The 19,796-nt window shown below is 40.0% G+C and overlaps 1 protein-coding gene across 10 annotated transcripts in view; it reads left to right on the forward strand.

Annotated features, from left to right (window-relative positions):
* Nucleotides 1-19,796, forward strand: part of NFATC1 (nuclear factor of activated T cells 1) — a 256,254-nt gene that overhangs the window by 42,840 nt on the left and 193,618 nt on the right. For 7 of the 10 annotated variants that reach the window (XM_075585523.1, XM_075585525.1, XM_075585522.1 and 4 more), the window contains one exon: nucleotides 11,679-12,768. In XM_075585523.1, the coding sequence (XP_075441638.1) occupies nucleotides 11,732-12,768 (1,037 nt within the window). In that variant the 5' untranslated portion in view covers nucleotides 11,679-11,731. The other 3 variants (XM_075585526.1, XM_075585519.1, XM_075585524.1) reach the window with 2 other exon arrangements.

Genomic DNA, 19,796 nt, shown 5'->3' on the forward strand with positions numbered 1-19,796 from the left:
TCCCAGCTATAAACAGTGCAGCTAAATTATTATTATTGTTAGAAACAAACTAACCACTATTTCAGTTTAACTCCTAAATCTCCCTTTAATGTAGAAAAAAAGAAGAATTGTCTATTTTGTTTAATACATTGGGATGAATTACAGCAGCTGTTTTGTTAGGGAAATACATATTTCCAACAGTCTTGCTCTTCTCATTTTGAGGTTTAATAGGCGTGAGATACTAAATAGAGAATATAGGGGGTTATTTATTAAGATTTCCCTGGTGCAAAACTGGAGAAAAAAAGGAACCCCGTTGAAATAAGTGGTGTAGTTCTCTGATTAAATCTAGTGCCGGTTTTGTTTGTTGTTTTGCACCAGATTTCCCCAAGTTTGCACTAATCTTATAAATGAGCACACAAATATTGACAGCAAAGACAATGTTTCCAATCCTACTATCTTTAAAGTTATACTGTAATTCTGCCACAGGCTTATTATTTAAATGAAATGCATCCAAATACATGCCCAATCAAATAAAATACTTTTTATTCCCACTTGTTGGTTACCACTCAGAGAGGTACAATTTTTTTTATGGAGAAGAGGAGAATAGTGGTGAGGTGATATAAATGGAAAGAAGACAATACAGCTAGTAACTCCTTTCTGTGTGTGTGTTTTACATACTGTGTGGATGCAGAGATGTGAAACCTATGTTGTTTAATCAGAAACAAAACTGAATAGCTCTCAAATGAAAGAATACGTTTCAATAAGTTCCCTGGTGTAAAACTAATGCAACACCGAATGCATCAAAATTAAGATAAAGGCCGTTCCTTTTATTTCTTTGGCAAATATGCAGTTTTTCTTGCTGATAAAAGACACCGTTAAAGTTGTCATCTCTCTCTCTCTCTCTCCGGTATTGCATTAGTTTTATAATAGGGACGTACATGATTTAAATTGTTTTGCTCCAGTACTGCATTAGTTTTGTACCAGGGATATAATATATATCTTTCTTTAATGAATGACAGTTTCTTCAATTTTACATATATAATATATTTGAAGAAACTGTCATTCATTAAAGAAAGATGAGAATATATGTAAAAAAAGAAAAATCTTGTTCAACTGAAAAACCTCCTTACAATGCAACCCGCATGTACTGCACCATATCACTATATGAATCAGATTTCACTATGCACTATGGTGAATCAGCTCAAATAACATAGAAGTATCTCACATCAAAGACAGAAATTATAAGCCATTTTACTTAACCACGCGTTTGCCTCAACATCTTCAATATTTTGCACCTTCTGCATTTCCTGCATATATACATATTCTGTGTGGCTGTGTTGGCAAAGCTCCCAGCTCCATAGCAAAAGTAAATAAGTTAATAAAAAAGGATTATTCCTTGCCCTGTTGCCTTGAGACAGGGCCCATGTGTAACGTTGGGATATAACCGAAGAGGTGCTTAGGAATAGAGAGGTCAAATGAGCTATGGAAGAAAGAATTGAATTGTCTTTAAGGGCTCTTATTAACCACGAAGTGATTCTTACCGCAACGCGAGTTACACATTCATTACAAGAAGTCAAGGTGTATGCTAACAGTATGTATACTACAATTACAAATGAGCTAACTAAACACAGCGGTTTGATAGCAGTAGAAGGTTAGATGGACCAAATGGCACTTATTTGCCCTCAATATCCAGGTTGCTAGAAGGGAGAGAGGCATTTAGTAGGGTTGCGTCTGAATTCATACATTTAAAGCACACTAAGCAGGTATTTATAATACTGTGGCACATGACACTACAGAAATAACCCCCTCCCCCCTCGTGAAATAACAAACCCTCCTAAATAACCTAAACAAGCCAGCAGTTCTAATCAGTCTGTCCACGTTTTCATCATGCTATGTAGCCTTTCACTGTCATACAAATAACATATGTTGTCTTACATTAATAAAAATGATCATTTACATTGCACAGTCAAATACACGTGGGCATATACAAGTAATAATAATGGCTGTTGTTGTAATCTATTTATTATGGACCTGAAACATTTAGTTGCTCAGCCCTAATATTTGTTTAAACATGTTTTAGAAGCAGCAGTTGATAACAATGCCACCTCGCTTTCAGGAGTTGTTGGAATAGTTGTTAGCACTAGTGGGTGCTGCAACTAAACAAAAACACTTGTGGGCAGCCAGTACAGGCAGCTAATTTCTTTGCAGAAGATGGTTTCTGATAAGTGGAATTATCTTGATGCTATGCAGATAGGGAGATAGGAGTGCAGTGACCACAGTACACACGTGCTGCCAGAATGGGTGTAATATCACAATTACCGTTTAGGAAAACATGTAAAAAAAAATACTTCACATAGACAAAGACTCCTGATCAACAACATGCATAATGCAATTTAACAAATACCCGCAATTAACCAGGCAAGTGCTAAAAGCAATGGGAGGCATTGCAGATCAATGTGACCCTGGCTGGGGGTGGGATTCACACTGAGTAGTAAAGGGATGCTTTTGGCACCTTAACAAACAAAATATTAGTTGTTTGAGAATCCAAGGGTGGTCGCACAACTTTGTCACCGGGGGATGGGGTTAGGGGGGGGGGGGAGGAGGAGGTCCCTGTGGAAATAGGAACACCATCCTTACACAAACACATAAGTTTTAGTATTGCCCTGCGCCGCGAGGTTTATTTTAAGGAGAAGCCAGCTGAAGAAGAGGCAGAGCTCTTGTGTTTATACAAACCCGGAAACATCAACAGACAGAGAGAGGGGGTAGGGGTGTCAGAGACTGGGAGACATCAAAAGATCTAGGTGAGAGTCTGACTGGCCAGGCACAGGGCTAGCTGCTGGGTACAAGTGTGGGATTCACACCCACGGGTAGGAAAACTGACTGGAGAGAAGGAAGAAGCTCAACACAAATACTGTCTCTCCCCATCTTATATATATATATATATATATATAGAGAGAGAGAGAGAGACTGAGAGAGAGACTGAGAGAGAGAGAGAGAGAGAGAGAGAGAGAGAGAGAGAGAGAGAGAGAGAGAGAGAGAGAGAGAGAGAGAGAGACAGACAGACAGACAGACAGACAGACACCAGGACACACATACACACCAGGACACACATACACACAGAAAGGGACAGAGCAAGAGAGGTGAGACAGGGAGAGAGCTCGCATGTGGCAGAGGCCAGCCTGGAAGGGTGGGTATAAATGGAGAAGTTATATAGACCATGCTGAGAGAGGGACAGTATCCGTTTTGGAGAGAGATATCATCCCGAGTCTATGAGATAGACAAGCTTGTGAGACCCCTAAAGATAAACGAAAGAGAGAAGCAGAGAGAGACCCAGCAAGACCCTAGCAAAACAAAGATAATTTCCCAGAGGGACAGAGTGAGAGGAAAGCTTGCCTGAGACAGCTCCAGAGCAGAGGAGGAAGAAGGAGAAATACACCCCACCAGTGCAAGAGAGGGAGAGATCAAAGTAACAGAGAGGAGCAGAGGAGCTGGCCAGCCTGGCACTGCCAATCACAGGCACACGCCGCGGAGAGGCACAGAGGGCGAGCTGGGAAGTGTACTTTATTCAGACAGAAGAAGCCTCAGCAGAGAGAAAGGAGAGGCGGGACCAGAGGCAGCCTCAGCAGCAGCAGCAGCAGCAGCAGCAGCAACAGGTCCCCCATTGAGGAGGAGCTGGAGGACAAGCACACACTGACGGTAACAGCTGCACACCGTCCCTGCCCGCACCCACAGCACTGCCAGCCTGCCACTGCGCTGCTGGGGCTACTCATCTCCCGCGGGAAGGCGTCAGACCCTCAGGCATGAGCGCCCCGGGGGGAGACCAGGAGCTTGATTTCGACTATCTGTTCGAGTATGAGTATAACCAGGGCGAGGATCTCGGCGGGGACAAAGGTTTGTTTGAGAGAGACTCACAACTAGGAGCTCCTGGGGGAAACATGCAAGTGCTCACCGTGCCACTGTGACAATAAGTCGCACACATTGCGAAGGGGTCATACTGTGGTACCAATGCAGTAATGATCACTTGGGTTAGTTATTACCATGTCATGTTACCATGTGGGACCAAATCATATTACCAGGCAAGAAGGCACCAAGAAGTTGTCACCACCATTATGCAATATCACCCATATGTGCTTTTAATTTGTATCTGAGGGCATACACAAATGTGATGTTATCTTTCCTGATAACATATTTTACGTACATATATTATTATAAATGCTGCAAGTAAAATAAAGGGCTAGATAGGCAGGTCACCATGGGTTACTGGTAGAATCCCAAATGGGAAACATTTTCATGGGGATGGAGGCATCTCAGTTCATCCTGGAGAGGTCTTGGAGATATATTCCAAGGAATAACCAAGCTTCCAATGCTGTCCTCTCTGACCGCAAAATCGGTCAAGGGCAAAAATGCTCTCAGGAGTTTGGATATAATAGAACACATGGTGAACCAAGTCTTCAGTGCTTTGTTTATTACAAAGTCGTCAATACACAGTAGTCTCCTCAAACTCTACCTCTTTACAAGTTAATGTCAATTATATACTGTAGGGTCCTAATAAACTTCAGTGGAGACTCATAAACTCAGCAACTGAAATGAGCAACAATTGATCTGAAGTGTACCTTGAGAGGCTAAAAACCTGATGAATACATTCACTGGTTATCCACACACCCTGCCTCTGTTTTGCCTTTATTTGCTGGTCTAAATTATCAGTATATGCCACACAAATAACCTTCTCTTTGATAATTGCTGTCTTGATTACAGTAGCATTATACAGTGAATGCAGTAGGCCCATGTAGATTATCATGCAATTTAGTAATCTTGCGTTTGAAGGCAGGAGAGACAAGGGGTAATATCTTTTAAGATGACCTTTTGCACATACTTCTTTATTGCTAAAATAAGTTAAACCATTTCCCCTTTTTTTTTCTTAAACAAAAATAGTGGTGTCATTGCCACTTAGTACCATTGCACTTTGTTAGCTGGGTATGAAGATGAAAGATAAGGCTCCTTAGTGATTTCAAGCTGTAAAAAGTTGCACTGAAGTATTTCCAAAGCGTTGCATGTTTAGAAGCACAGGGCAGCTTTGTGCAGCCAACATACAGAGGGGATTTATTCATACAGAAATAAGGCTGGCAGAAGCAGTTAAAGTGCTGTGTTATTCTTACCCTTCTTATATTAATAATTGGTGTAGCTGTATGTGACAGGGAAAGGGGGTACAGTGTGTGTTGTATGTTACTTTGTCCAATTGTTGCTGGGGTGCCACATATATTGCTGCAAAAACTAGGACAATAAGGGGTGCAATAGTAAAAAAAAATTGTAGCCGATTAACGAAATAAAAAATCCAATTCAAAGTATTTGAACCAGTTTCCTTAGTAAATCTGGTGTTATTTTTCTTTTTACGCCAGTTTTGCAACCTGGAGACTTTTGGGACTATTCATTAAACGGTTACAGTGCCAGTCTGGGCACTATTGCGAAGAAACTCCCATTGATTTCAATGGAGTTTCTGTGTGATAATGCTAAGACTGATTGTCACTACCACAGTTTATTGAATAACCCCCATTTATTCATAACACCATTCGAAATCTGTTAAATTAATATCTCCTGGCTGCAAAACGGGTGCATTTGAAAGCGAAACATTGTGCACTTTTATTGTCCGAATTATTCAGCAGGGAGACACTAATAGACAGACCCCAATGTATTTTTAACCATAATAATATTTGTCATATTAACTATGTCCAGGACATACTTGAAAACGAGAGGTAACTCTCAATGTATTACTTCCTGGTAACATATTTTATAAATAAATAAATAATGTATCGGGGTAAAACCTTTGCATTCGTGTGCACCGCAGAAAGCAAAGAAAAAGTCCTATGCGCTAACTTTATATTTAAAAACATTTTTGTGTAGTGCTAAAACGTAAGGCTGCATCCCCGCTAGCGCTGAGCGGTCGGCGCTTGTGGCGGTTATTTGCATATATAGCTATATGTAAGTCCCTGCTCACGCTGTGCTCGTGCGCGGGCACACACTCTCACCCGCGCTCTCACCCGCGCTCGGCGCTTAAGTAAACAAAAAACCTATACTTACCCACGCGCTCAACTACCCGCAATGGTAGCGCTCTCCATGCATGAGCGCGCTCAGCGCCAGAGGGGACTCAGCCTAATAGAAACCTTCAGAAAATGTGCATTCTATGTATGAAGACTTCTTATGTGTGACACATAGTTCATTGTTGGAAATACATTTTTACGCATCCATAATGTTGATTACCTGATTGATACAATAGAATGATGTCTATTTTTTTCCCTTCGTAACTAGTATTAGTAAATCTACATTATTAGTGTCATATTATTTATAATAGCCATACTGTGAAAATAATACATTTTCTTAACCTATATAATGAAACATCAGTGCTGCGTCAAATACATTTTTGGCGACTTCGTTCTGCGTTTAGAATATAAACAGACATTTTACGGTTTACACACTTTTTTTTGGTAAACAGAAACATTATTTAACAGTACAATTTACTTGGTACATGCTACAGCGCAGTTTTGTGTGCAAAAAAAAAATGACCAAAATCATTTTGACATTGTTTGGAAAATGTCAGGTTAATACATAGGCGCACACAATTTAAAATTAGATTTCCGTGTGCCAATTTTGCAACAAAAAAGCTGCTTAGTACATTGACCGCCTAGTGAGCCCATTAGAATTTTGTTCTGTGATACACTCGGTGCGGTTTTTCTTTTGCCCCAGAATAGCCTCACACTTTCTTTGATACATAGACTTTCTTGGGCTCCCCCATGCCCCCCGTTATGCAGCTGGGATACTTTAATACATAACCCAGGGGTGCACAAACTCTTCTCCCTGTGCTCCCCTGCGTGCTTTCACCCCCTGCTCGCGCCCCCCCCTACTCGGCTCAAATGACGCCTCGGGGTCATGTTGCAACGTGACGTCACGTGACCCTGACGACCGGTTTCCATGGCGACGCATCACTGAATGTTAAGGTAAGTAAAGTTACAGAGGCCTCGCACGATCCCCGGCATTTAATTGAAATGCCTTTGGAGAAGCGCGGGGCCCCTGTAACCGCCGCCCCCCCAATTTGCGCACCCCTGACATAACCCCCATTAAACAGTAAGTATATGAAGAAGTAGCTGTAAGCCTGTAGGTGTCTTTTATGAATGTTTCCTGGCTGAAAAATCAATGCAAACAAACAGCACCAGATTGTGAAGGAACAACAAATTAAATAACGGGGTTTAGTTTCTTTTATCGTTTTATTTAAAACAACATCTACAGTAATCAACAAAGGTATTAAGGGAAGTCTGTGAAAATGTCCCTAGTGCAAGCAGCAGTGATGCAAAATAGTGCTAGATTTATTGAGGAAACTTTGACACAATAATAATATTTACCCAACCATATTTCACTTTGCACTTGATGAAATGTGTTTTCCCCTAGTTAACATGATACTCCCCAACCCATTATCTCTCAATCGAGGTTCTAATCATCTTTGTGATTCTGCTGCTGATAACTGGATGCTGTTTTAAGAGACCAAATGGCATGTGGCTTAGTAGTTGTTCCACAGTGGGATGCTGCCATCTGCCATTAACACCCCTGGCAGGCTGAGGACCGCATGTACTGTATGGAAGGAACTCCTGGCGCACAAGTCTTAAAGTGGATCTATAAAGAGCTAGAACTCTAATTATAGTCTATTTACAGGGCATCCAAATTGCAGCCTCTATCCCTTTGTTATACATGGATGAGAAGACAGCAATATGGTGCACAGCTATAGTATTGATAGTACGTGGATGTGTTTGTAATGTCACATAACTATTTATTATTATAAAAATAATAATAATTTAACAGGAAAAAAGCAAAACCTCTGTAGCGGATGCTGCTGATGCTTAGAGCAGCACGTTCTTTGAGAACTTATTAAAAACAAACGAAGATGCCTGCCGGCAATATAACAGTGATCATAACACAATCGTAATCCTAGGCCATAATTTGTAACCATAATCTACTGGTTACCAGGGTCAGGATTCAGGATTTTAACTAATATGACAATCTAGGTTTTTTTTTTTTTGATCAGTGAATAATATGCCAAATTCAATGTTAGCTTTAGGTTATACTTAGCAGTGATAACTTTGACACACTCTACCCTTCTTTTTTCTTTGCGCATTGAAACATTTTTGAGCACCTACTATTAAAAAGCGTATGGCATAACTACGCAAGCCAAGCGCAGTACTTTTCTGCGTGGAAACAAAAATGAAAAAAAACTAATTTTTTACAGTGCTGAAGGAAATGTTTAAAATGTTAGTAGTGTACATAAGCATAAAAGCGCAATTTAAAATGTGCCTTTCGTGCTCCAATTTTGAGCCCAAAAAAGCATATTTGGGAGCTTAGTACATAAGGCCTTTGGTTTTCATACCTTTTGCCAACTTTTGGTAGCAAACTTTTGTGCTTGGACAAGATTTAAATACTATTCTAATTTGTTAATTTGTATCTCACATGAATACCAGGTATATAGATGATGTATTTTTAATATAATTATTCTAAACATTGAATAACCTCAACCTTCGGTTGTAATTTTTACGTTATTTCCGAAGGACTGGTAATAAAGTAAACAATTATGCTGAAAATATCCCCCAAATCTGAAAATGTAAGAGGTGATGTATCAACATCTCGTAAATGAAAAACTGGAGCAACAAGTTTTTTTTTTCTTTGATGAATATGGTACTATTATTTGCACCACATTTGCGGCCAGAAGACTTTGGGAGTCATTGATGTAAGTCTTACTGGCTGCAAAACTAGGGAATTAATAGAGAACCAGATTTATCAAAGGAGAAAATTCTACTGGTTTAGATGGGAATGCTTTTTTCTTCATCATTAAGGATTTTTTTGCCCCAGTGTTGTAGCTGAAAGACAAAAAAAATGATCCAGTCTTGGGGTCATTTACCAAAATATCCCTGGTGCAAAACGACGGGTGAACCAGTGCAAAATAACTCTATCCAATTTTATCCAAGGGAAGATTACAGTTGCTATCAATGGCATTCCTTTTCTTTCCTAAATCAGGTGCTGGGTTTTGACCCAGTTTTGCAGCCATGAGACCCCTACTTTACCTAGTCAATCTGTTGATCCTGTAACATGCAAATACCCAGATAAAACAATATATTGTATTTCTGATTATAAGTGATAAGACACATTTAGTTTAAATTCTTATTGTTATTGAATTTGCAAAACCGTTTCACATGGACGAATTAACCATTCCTTGCAATTATCCAGTTTCCTAAAGTATTTCGTAGAAGATTATTTTAATTGATACTGAACGCTGCAGTATTCTCTGGAATAATATGAATTATGTAAAATATTCCCAGATGGTTTTTAAACATTTTTTATTGTATCAGCACAAGTAATTGTTACCATTCTGAATCATTTAGGAATATAACAGTACAATACTATGTGATGAGCACATAAATAAATTTAGCTACAGATTACAGTAGCTAAGAGACACCAACGAAGAAAAAAAAAGGCAGTGGTTAGTTTCCTAAGTTTCTCCGCTGCAAAAGAAAAAAATGGCATTAAAAGCAGTGATTGTTTTCCGTTCTGGTGTTTTTAATATATATATATATATTTTTTACACACTAGTTTTGTCCAAGTTTTGCATTGGGAAAACTGACAAATAAACATCTTTACCTGCTATGCTTATAGGCAGTGGTTGACAAATCACCAAAAAATCTACTCGCCACACAAAAAAATCTACTCGCCACCTAGTACCAAACGTGTGCTGCTTGGTCCAATATTTACTCGCCCGGGGGTTAAATCCACTCGCCCGGGGCGAGCAAATGTATAGGTTTGTCGAACACTGCTTATAGGAATTGAAAAGGTAGGGTGTCTATGTATCAGTGTAGAGAAAAGTGTGGTGTTTAGATGCACTGCTCTGTTTTGAAGAAGAGTTGTGGCGAATGTACGAACAGTTTCCTACATCTGGTGTAGTCTGGTAATATCTGGTGCAGTCTGGTAACATCTGGTGCAGTCTGGTGCCGTCTGGTAACATCTGGTGCAGTATGTTAGACTTCAGGGTCTGTGTATCAAGCCAATTTGGGAGCAAAACTGAGTCATAAACATTGTCACTGTATGTCAGTGTATCTGGATAATCTGCTTTAAAGCAGCAATCTGCACTGCTTGGTTTCCTTTCTGTGGCAATTGTTTTTTTTTTAACAGAATTGGAACTGGCTAAACCGCTCTGTTTTCAGCGTTGGGGACCCTTCTGTTCATAACATACTTACAGTTTTCAGTGCCACTGTTTTACCAGAATTGCACCACAGGCCAGGAGGAAACCACAACGAGTGGCTTGGCCACTCTCTATTGGCTGGCCGCTGGAACCATGTTTAAAAACAAAACAAAAAGGAAGTGCACCAACACCCTGAAAATTCACAGCACCCTCGATTCCAATCCTGTTAAGAAATCAATTACATTTTTTGGGGCTTATTGGTGCTTTAAATTTGCCCCATGTGCATTTTTCACTTTATAGGAAAAGTTAGCGATTTATCTCATGCACATCTTGTATTGGTATTTAGCATAATATACTGGATGTTTCTTACATTGCATCTGTGAATACATATTGGTAAAAAGCACCAAAGCACCTTTTATTTTTTGCATTGATATGCAAATCACCAAGGTCCTGATATATTCTCGAATTTATTCTAACCAAAATGCAATCGCATGTCCATTTACAGTAACTTCCATCAGAAGGTGCTCAGAAAGTCCCATTTTTGTACATGGGCACATTGGAAGTTGAGTTACCCCTGTACTTTAGCTATCCCACCTGTCCAACACTTCCACTTGCAGGTTCACAGAAAAGCTGCTCCAAAGAATGAAGGACCAAATATTTACTAACATTATCACTTAGGGCTACACTTTCATGTGTGATCTCCTGTGATAAACGAGTGAACGGCAGTACGATTACACACATGTAGCTACCCATTACATCTCCCTTTGTTCCCAGCTCAGCTCTTCATTTCCTTACCATGCCTTCCCCCCATTGATTTTCTGTAAGACATATTTGATCTTTTCAGCAACCTTTGTACAATGCATAATTTGACTTTTATAGCGGCAACAGTGTACAGTGTACACAGCACTTTACAAAATTACAATAGAGAAAATACAAACAATTGGGATAAGCATAACAAGGAATAACAACACTACGGCAAAAGTTGGCCCTGCCCCGAAGAGCTTACAATTGAAGTACTATTTTTGTACTGTTTGTTTTGAGTGATGGTAAACAGTGGGGCTATTGGAATCTTTGTGGGTGTGTTTTGTCTGAGAAGGTGGTATGTAAAACCAAAAATGGTACCATGGGTACATTTAATCCCAAAATGTTTTTTTTTCCCCCCGTATTATGATATTATACTGTTTGTAGCTAAGGTACAAACATCCGTATGTTCTTCACCTTGCTTTTCTGCACCAGCATAGACCAATACATAACAATCTTAGTTATGTGGAATGGGTTTCACTGAGTTGAAGATTTTGTTAGTTTGAATAGCTCACTCATGTATACAAATTTTTTATTGACCACTAGTGTAGATTATCACCAGTTGTATTGCTGCCAAATCCTAAAGCATATTCTTTTCATTTGACCTCTGGGTAAAAATAAAGTAGGAAGTCACTACTTTTCTGTTGAACTAATATGGACATCTGTTGTCATTACTTTTTTTTTCCAGAGCACTATAACTATGCATCTTCCAATTTAAGTGCCAGTCTGTCACTGGGTGTGATGAATTCTTCATTATCAACTCCATGCCATGGTCTTCAATCATCAAACCCAGTCATTTCCATTATTCCATCAGCAAGTCATTCATCTGGATATGGTGGGAATCTTGACAGTGAGGCCTCTGGATACTACTTATCTCCCAACATAAGACCTAATGGAGCTCAAGCATTAGAAAGCCCCAGAATCGAGATCACTTCATGTTTAGGAATGCATCCTAACAATAACCAGTTTTTCCATGAAACAGATGTTGAAGAAGCCATCCCAAACTCTAAACGAGCACCTTCTACTGCAATGTTGAACTTGCCAAATGTTGAAACTTACCGAGATCCATCTTGCTTGAGTCCAGCAAGCAGTTTGTCTTCCAGAAGCTGTAATTCTGAAGCTTCCTCTTTTGAATCCAATTATTCTTATCCTTATACTTCCCCTCAGACATCTCCCTGGCAGTCACCATGTGTCTCCCCTAAAACCACTGATCCAGAAGAAGGGTACCAGAGGAGTATGGTAGCCTGCACATTGCTAGGCTCACCTAGACATTCACCATCTACATCTCCCAGAACAAGCATTACAGAGGAAAACTGGATAACTGCTCACAACTCACGTCCTTCTTCTCCATGCAACAAAAGAAAATACAGCCTTAATGGCAGACAGACATCGTACTCACCACACCACTCACCAACACCATCTCCTCAGAATTCCCCACGAGTTAGTGTAACTGATGATACATGGTTGGGAAACACTCACCAGTATACCAGTTCTGCTATAGTTGCAGCAATTAATGCACTTACAACTGACCCAATAGACATGAATGATGGAATTCCTATAAAGTCCAGAAAAACGGCAATAGACCACACACCAACCATGTCTCTTAAGATAGAGCCAGTTTGTGACCACCATGGCACAATGTCACCAGTTGCTGATTTGTCACCAGAAGAGTTTTCAGGATTTCATCACATCAGGAAAGGAAATTTCTGCGATCAATATTTATCAGTTCCACAGCATCCTTACCAGTGGGCCAAACCAAAGACCACATCATATCTGAGGTAAGACAATAACATCATAACTAAGATATATCTGCTCAGACTCTTACTTTCATTCCTATAATGATCATCTTGCTTCTAAACTCTTGCCTTATGGAACTAAAGCAATTATTACTAGAGCACTATTTGTCTTTGGAAAATGCGCCTTCAGTTTTGAATTCACCTATTTATTTTGAATAGTTTAATAAGAAGTTTTTAAACACTACTCCTCTAATCGATAGGGGATAGGGAAATAACATTGGCATTAACCCTTAAGATATCCTAACTATTTAAGCAGCCAGTATGTGATTGTTAAAATACTGTATGTGCCATATCCGTGCGACTGGTGATAGGTGCATCCAAAAATGATAAAAAGCAGGGCATTTAATTCCTGTAAGAATAAACATACTGTAAGATATAACATTCGCCAAGCCAGGTTTCTTTTCTTGCACTCCCATAAGTTTCTAGGTAGCATAATGATAGATTACTAGAAGAGACAGATGTTGTCTTGTGCAGTTCATAATCCTAGAACTGATCTGTATTAGAAACAGTTAGAAGTCCATTTGTCAAGAATACACTGAAGTTTCATTATGGTCAGGGCAATAGTTTGAGGAAATCATGCAAATTAAATTCTGGAACATAAAAAAAAAATTAAATAAAAAATACACAAGAAAATTCATATAGTGATTTTGTAATTATTAGGGATTGTGCTGGAATACTGCCTGAAATGGAATCTACATTTTATCATGTCATATTTTCTTATTTAAAGCTGAATCATTTATTGTAGTTTCAAAATAAATATTTTATATCTTCCACCCTTTTTCCTTGCAAAGACACCACTCGTTATGGTTGACTAGCACTCATACTCAACTGTAAAAGTATATTGTGCTATCTCCTGTTCTACACATTGCTACTAATTTCCTATGGTAATGAATGCTAATAGCATTTGACAAAAGTGAGCAGTTCTCCACTGGGTCCCACTAACACAGGTAAGCAGGTAAGAAGCTGTATCATTCATTGTCTTCATTAGCACTGATGGAACACTCGCAAGGAGCATACAGTACAATACACATTTAACATATGCTGGAGGGGCTGGATGGTACATAAACTGCAATTGCAAAGCTGATGGAGTCTAGCAGAGCATTAAACTCCAATGATGTGCGTATTAGGCGGGTTTTACATATCATGCCACAGATATTATTTGAAAAGATTACTGGAGGACCTGGCTTGCCTTTCTCTGGGGTTCCTTGCAGAGAGATATTGTTCTGTGCAAGTGATGACAATGGCATATAACTTCTATTTGTAACCAGAGGTATGAAAGAAAATGACTGCATGATTTGTTTTTATACATGTAAACACCTTTCACTAATTGCTATTAAATACCATACCTGTAAACAAATTCCAGTTAGATTTTCACAAGAGTGAAGAAGCACGTCAACAATGAACTTGTAACTTCCCTTCTTCACCATCTTCTTACATTTGTGCTCCAAAGTTTATACTTCAGTTAAACATACTAAGCCTAATACTTCGTATGTTGTGATGCCTATTTATTTTGTGTATGATATGACATTATCAGGGATGTCCACTGTACAGTACTGTATATACATTTTTTATGAATTTGTCATGATGTGGAAGAGAAAGCATTAGTAGCCACACTTATCTCAATTAATGTTTTTGTATTCAGTCCAAAAAAAAGGCCAAGCTCTTGTTCAGGATTTGACGTGTGTAAATGTCATGTGAAACATAGTATTGTTTAAAATGATGATAGTAAAATGCATTACAAAGCTATTAAGGCACACATTGAATCGTGATCCGAGTATCTAAAGAAGTATCTAAAGATGTTTCTAAAGAAGTATCTACAGAAGATATGTTTTTTTTTTACCAGACACAGATGATAGAGGCTGTCTATGTATGCAGTGTCTAAACTCACAATTTAAACAAGCCTTGTGTAGTACATGATGAAAACACATACTATAAACATAAAGATACTGTAATCTTGAATCAAAAATAGGGCATCTGCACACCAACGTAAGCCTAACATAATGTATCTCATTTGAGACTTTATCATGGCTCAAGATGTCTTGCTTTCACCACTGAAGAAGCCCCCAGTTGGACTAAAGGTTTCATGAGTTAATGAGTCTACATTATTCATTGGAAGCATACTGTCTGCATATGTTATATTAACCCCTACAACAGAAAAATCTACAAGGGCTAGAAGGAGAACGGAATATTCCTATTTTATTTCAATTTATTCACAGATAATTTTTAAAATCATTTAATTGTTATGAACTTTAAGAGAAATGTTATTCCCTGGTTTACTGCCGGGTGTAGATGCAGCGTTGCTTGCAATGCTGCATGCATTTTCAGCAGTCAACTGTGTTACATATTTACATTGCTCTAATTGATCTGCCTGACTTCCACATCTGGGCCTCAGTGACTCATTCAACAAAGAATTTTAAGACATTGCATGTGAGTATATGTGAGAAATGGTTCCATTACATATTCCTATCACGCACACACATACACACACACACACACACAGTATATTCTAATTATACAGGATAAAATGCTTGGTAACTTTTGCTGTTTTTATGTTTATGTGGAATATTTATTATGTACTTCTGTGGCATTGCTGTGCTTCTTTTCACTATAAGTATGGGATTTGTTTATTGAGTTCTTATGTATGTATATTTTTATCCATATAGTGCTTACAGTGTACACTGCGCTTTACATAAACGCCAACACATCACATGACCTGTGCATGTCCACCTAGAGCCCTCCTGCTTTCCTTTTGAATGAAAAAAAAAAACACACAATGTTTCTTAGGGGAAACAAGGCCACAACTTTATAAAAAATATCAACAAAGATGACCTTGTCAGTGATTATGAGCGCACGGCATTGCTGCAGCATGTGATCCTCGCTGCTGCAGGATCTCCACACCAGCAAATATATCATTGATAATGGAGCCCACGTCTCAAACCGAATAGCCCCAAAGAGCCGTGACCCACAGTATCCGAACTGTTCCTATTCAACCCACCAGATAATTCCCAGTCTGGAAAGCCAACTCTGCCAAATTACACTCACTTCAACAAAATGACATTGATTATTCATTTTCAACTTAAAATCCCTCTTCTTTTTATTTATTTTTTTTACAAATGTTATATTCACATATATGTATTTTATTTGTAAAATGTATTTATCGTTCATGCAAAAAAAATAACAACAAAAAAAGGAGGGAGGGAGAGACTGATTGACTAAAAATCCACGAGGTAAAATGCCTTCCCTGTGTGACCATCCCCCTTATAAAGTCTGGCTGAAGACACTCCCCTTAAATAACTTTACCCATAACCGTGTGAACTGGTGGAGGGAGGAGACAGGGCTTCTTGGTCATGCCGCAGGTGCTTTCTGGATGAAATATACAATAAATAAAGCGTATGATAGGAAATATAATCCCTGCTCTGGAACGTTTACAGCCTAATTCTGGATTTGCTTGGAAGAACTGCTTGTGATTGGTTGGTGGGAGGATTTTTTGGTGAGTGGTTTATGTCTTCATTTCGTTTTGGCTTTGTTGGGTAAAGAGCACCGTAATGCCTTTTATGTGGATCAATTTGAAGGGTGAACTTTATTTCAGAGATTAATTGTCATGTTACATAGTTTCCCTTGTGATGTTTTGCTTTTGTATTGGTGTGATATTTTGTTCAGATTTCATTTTATTATTTAGAAAGATGTCATAGATTTGACTTATTTCACAACTGCTAAGTCATAAGGGTGTAGTTACAGTACATTAAATATACATTTGCTCACATAAAAATGTTTATTTTACAATATACCTTTCCAGATACGAGCATGTCAAATCTCATTACATTTATGGTGAATCACATTTATAGTTGAGGATTCTCATCCATTTCTATTCTATTCTATTGCCTTCTAAAAATGATAGAAGTGGAAACACTTTTTTTTCACCCTGCCCCAAATAAGCCCGAAGAATTTATTATAGCTAGATATGGTAACTGTTAATAATATAAACAGGTGTTAAAATGGATTAGACATATTCATAGAATGTAAGTCTATAAACTAACAAAATGGATAAAAAGGTTACCCATGTGTCTATATAATCCTATTGCTGGAGGTAAGAGAAGGTGGCATGGGCAATTTTGTCCAATAGATGCCCTGTTCTGTTGTATTGTATTGTATTGTACAGTATGTCTTTAATTATATAGCGCCATTAATGTACATAGCGCTTCACAGTAGTAATACATGTGGTAATCAAATAAATACCAGAGCATGGGAATAAGTGCTTTAGACATAAAAGTAACATTAAGGAAGAGGAGTCCGTGCCCCGAGGAGCTTACAGTCTAATTGGTAGGTAGGGAGAACGTACAGAGACAGTAGGAGGGAGTTCTGGTAAGTGCGTCGGGAGGGGGCCAAGCTTTATGTATCATGTGTTCAGAGTATCCACAGTGCTATTCATATGCTTCTTTAAGCAAGTGTGTCTTAAGGTGGGTCTTAAAGGTGGATAGAGAGGGTGCTAGTCGGGTACTGAGGGGAAGGGCATTCTAGAGGTGTGGGGCAGTCAGTGAAAAGGGTTTAAGGCGGGAGAGGGCTTTAGATACAAAGAGGGTAGAAAGAAGACATCCTTGAGAAGAACGCAAGAGTCTGGATGGTGCATAACGAGAAATTAGGGCTGAGATGTAAGGAGGGGCAGAAGAGTGTAAAGCATTAAAAGTGAGGAGAAGAATGGAGTGTGAGATGCGGTATTTGATCGGAAGCCAGGAGAGGGATTTCATGAGGGGAGACGCTGCGACAGATCTAGGAAAGAGTATTCTGGCAGCAGCGTTTAGGATAGATTGTAGGGGAGACAGGTGAGAGGCAGGAAGGCCGGACAGCAGGAGGTTACAGTAATCAAGACGGGAGAGAATGAGGGCCTGAGTCAGAGTTTTAGCAGTCGAGCAACAGAGGAAAGGGCGTATCTTTGTTATCTTTGTTATATTGCGGAGGAAAAAGCGTCAGGTTTTCGAAATGTTGCGAATGTGAGAGAGGAGTCGAGTATGACCCCTAGGCAGCGTGCTTGGGCTACTGGATGAATGATCGTAGTTCCAACAGTAATGTGGAAGGAGGTAGTAGGGCCAGGTTTGGGAGGAAGTATGAGGAGCTCTGTTTTAGCCATGTTGAGTTTAAGGCGGCGGAGGGCCATCCAAGATGATATAGCAGAGAGACATTCAGATACTTTGGTTTGTACAGCAGGTGTAAGGTCGGGTGTTGAAAAGTATATTTGTGTGTCGTCAGCACAGAGGTGGTATTTAAACCCAAAAGATGTTATTAGGTCACCTAGAGAGAGTGTGTACAGAGAAAAGAGAAGAGGTCCCAGGACAGAGCCCTGGGGTACCCCCACAGAGAGATCAATAGAGGAGGAGGTGTTAGCAGAAGAGACACTGAAAGTATGATGGGAGAGGTAGGATGAGATCCAGGATAGAGCTTTGTTCCGAATACCAAGAGTATGGAGAATGTGAAGGAGAAGAGGGTGATCCACGGTGTCAAATGCTGCAGAGTGGTCGAGTAATATGAGCAGAGTGTAATGACCTCGGTCTTTGGCAGCATGGAGGTCGTCAGTTATTTTAGTGAGGGCTGTTTCCGTGGAGCGAGCAGTGCGGAAGCCAGATTGTAGAGGGTCTAGGAGAGAATAGGTGTTGAAAAAATGGAGCAAGTGAGAGAATACAAGACGTTCAAGGAGTTTAGAGGCAAAAGGCAGGAGGGATACAGGTCGATAGTTAGAAAGAAAGGTAGGGTCAAGCTTGCTGTTTTTGAGTAATGGTATGACTGTTGCATGATGGAAAGGTTCCAGAGCAGAGGGAGGAGTTAAAAATGTGTGTGAGCGTAGGGATTATAGTAGGAGCAAGAGGTTTTAGGAGATGGGAGGGAATGGGGTCAAGAGGGAAAGTGGTAGAGGGAGAAGAGGCGATCAACAGCGACACATCCTCCTCTGAGACAGTGGAAAAAGAGTCAAGGAAGGCAGGAGGAGAGTTAGGAAGAGGTGTAGGATGGGAGGAAGAAACAGAGGGGATGTTCTGACGTATGGATTCCACTTTTTCCTTAAAAATAGTCAGCAAAGTCCTGAGCGGAGATGGAGGAAGGAGAGGCAGCTGAGGGTGGTTTGAGTAGAGTATCAAAGACAGAGAACAGTCGGCGTGGGTTAGACTTGTGCATGTTGATTAGTGAAGAAAAGTAGACTTGTTAGCTTGCGAGAGGGCAGAGTTGAAACATGATAGCATAAATTTGTAGTGAAGGAAGTCTGCGAGAGTATGAAATTTCCTCCAGAGGCATTCAGAGGAACGAGTGGAGGAACGCAGCATGCGCGTGTGGGAATTTAGCCAGGGTCTAGGGTTAGAAGGGCGAGGTCGGCAGAGAGAAAGCGGGGCATGTAGATCAAGAGAGGAGGACAAAGCAGAGTTGTGGTTCCTGACCAGGTTGTCAGGGTCTGTAGCAGAGCTGAGAGAGGAGAGGGAGGAGCGTAAAGTGGACTCAAAGTCAGGTAAGTGAATAGAGCGCAGGTTTCTGCAGAACCGGGGGGGGGGGGGGTAGATGGAGGTGGAGAAGGGGAGAAGCGAGATAGAGAGAATGAGATGAGGTGATGGTCAGAGAGAGGAAAAGGGGAAATGGAGAAATCGGAGAGAGAGAGAAGTTTTTAGTGAAAACCAGGTCTAAGTAGTGGCCATCCTTTTGGGTGCTTGCTGCAGTCCACTGTTGAAGGCCAAAAGAAGAGGTTAGAGAAAGAAAGCGGGAAGCCCAAGGGAGAGAGGGGTCATCAATGTGGCAATTGAAGTCCCCAAGGAGAAGAACCGGGGAGTCTTAATGAGAGAAAGAAAGAGAGCCAGGATTCAAAGTGAGAGAGAAAGGCAGAAGGGGGATGAGTAGAGGTAGGTGGGCGATAGATGACCGCCACATGGACAGGGAGAGGAGAGAAGATCTGGACAGTGTGAGCCTCAAAGGAGGGAAAAGCAAGAGATAGAGGAATAGGAAGGGTTCGGTAACGGCAGATAGAGGAGAGCAGGAGC

This window comes from Ascaphus truei, chromosome 2 (assembly GCF_040206685.1).
Source record: "Ascaphus truei isolate aAscTru1 chromosome 2, aAscTru1.hap1, whole genome shotgun sequence".
Classification (NCBI taxonomy): Eukaryota; Metazoa; Chordata; class Amphibia; order Anura; family Ascaphidae; genus Ascaphus; species Ascaphus truei.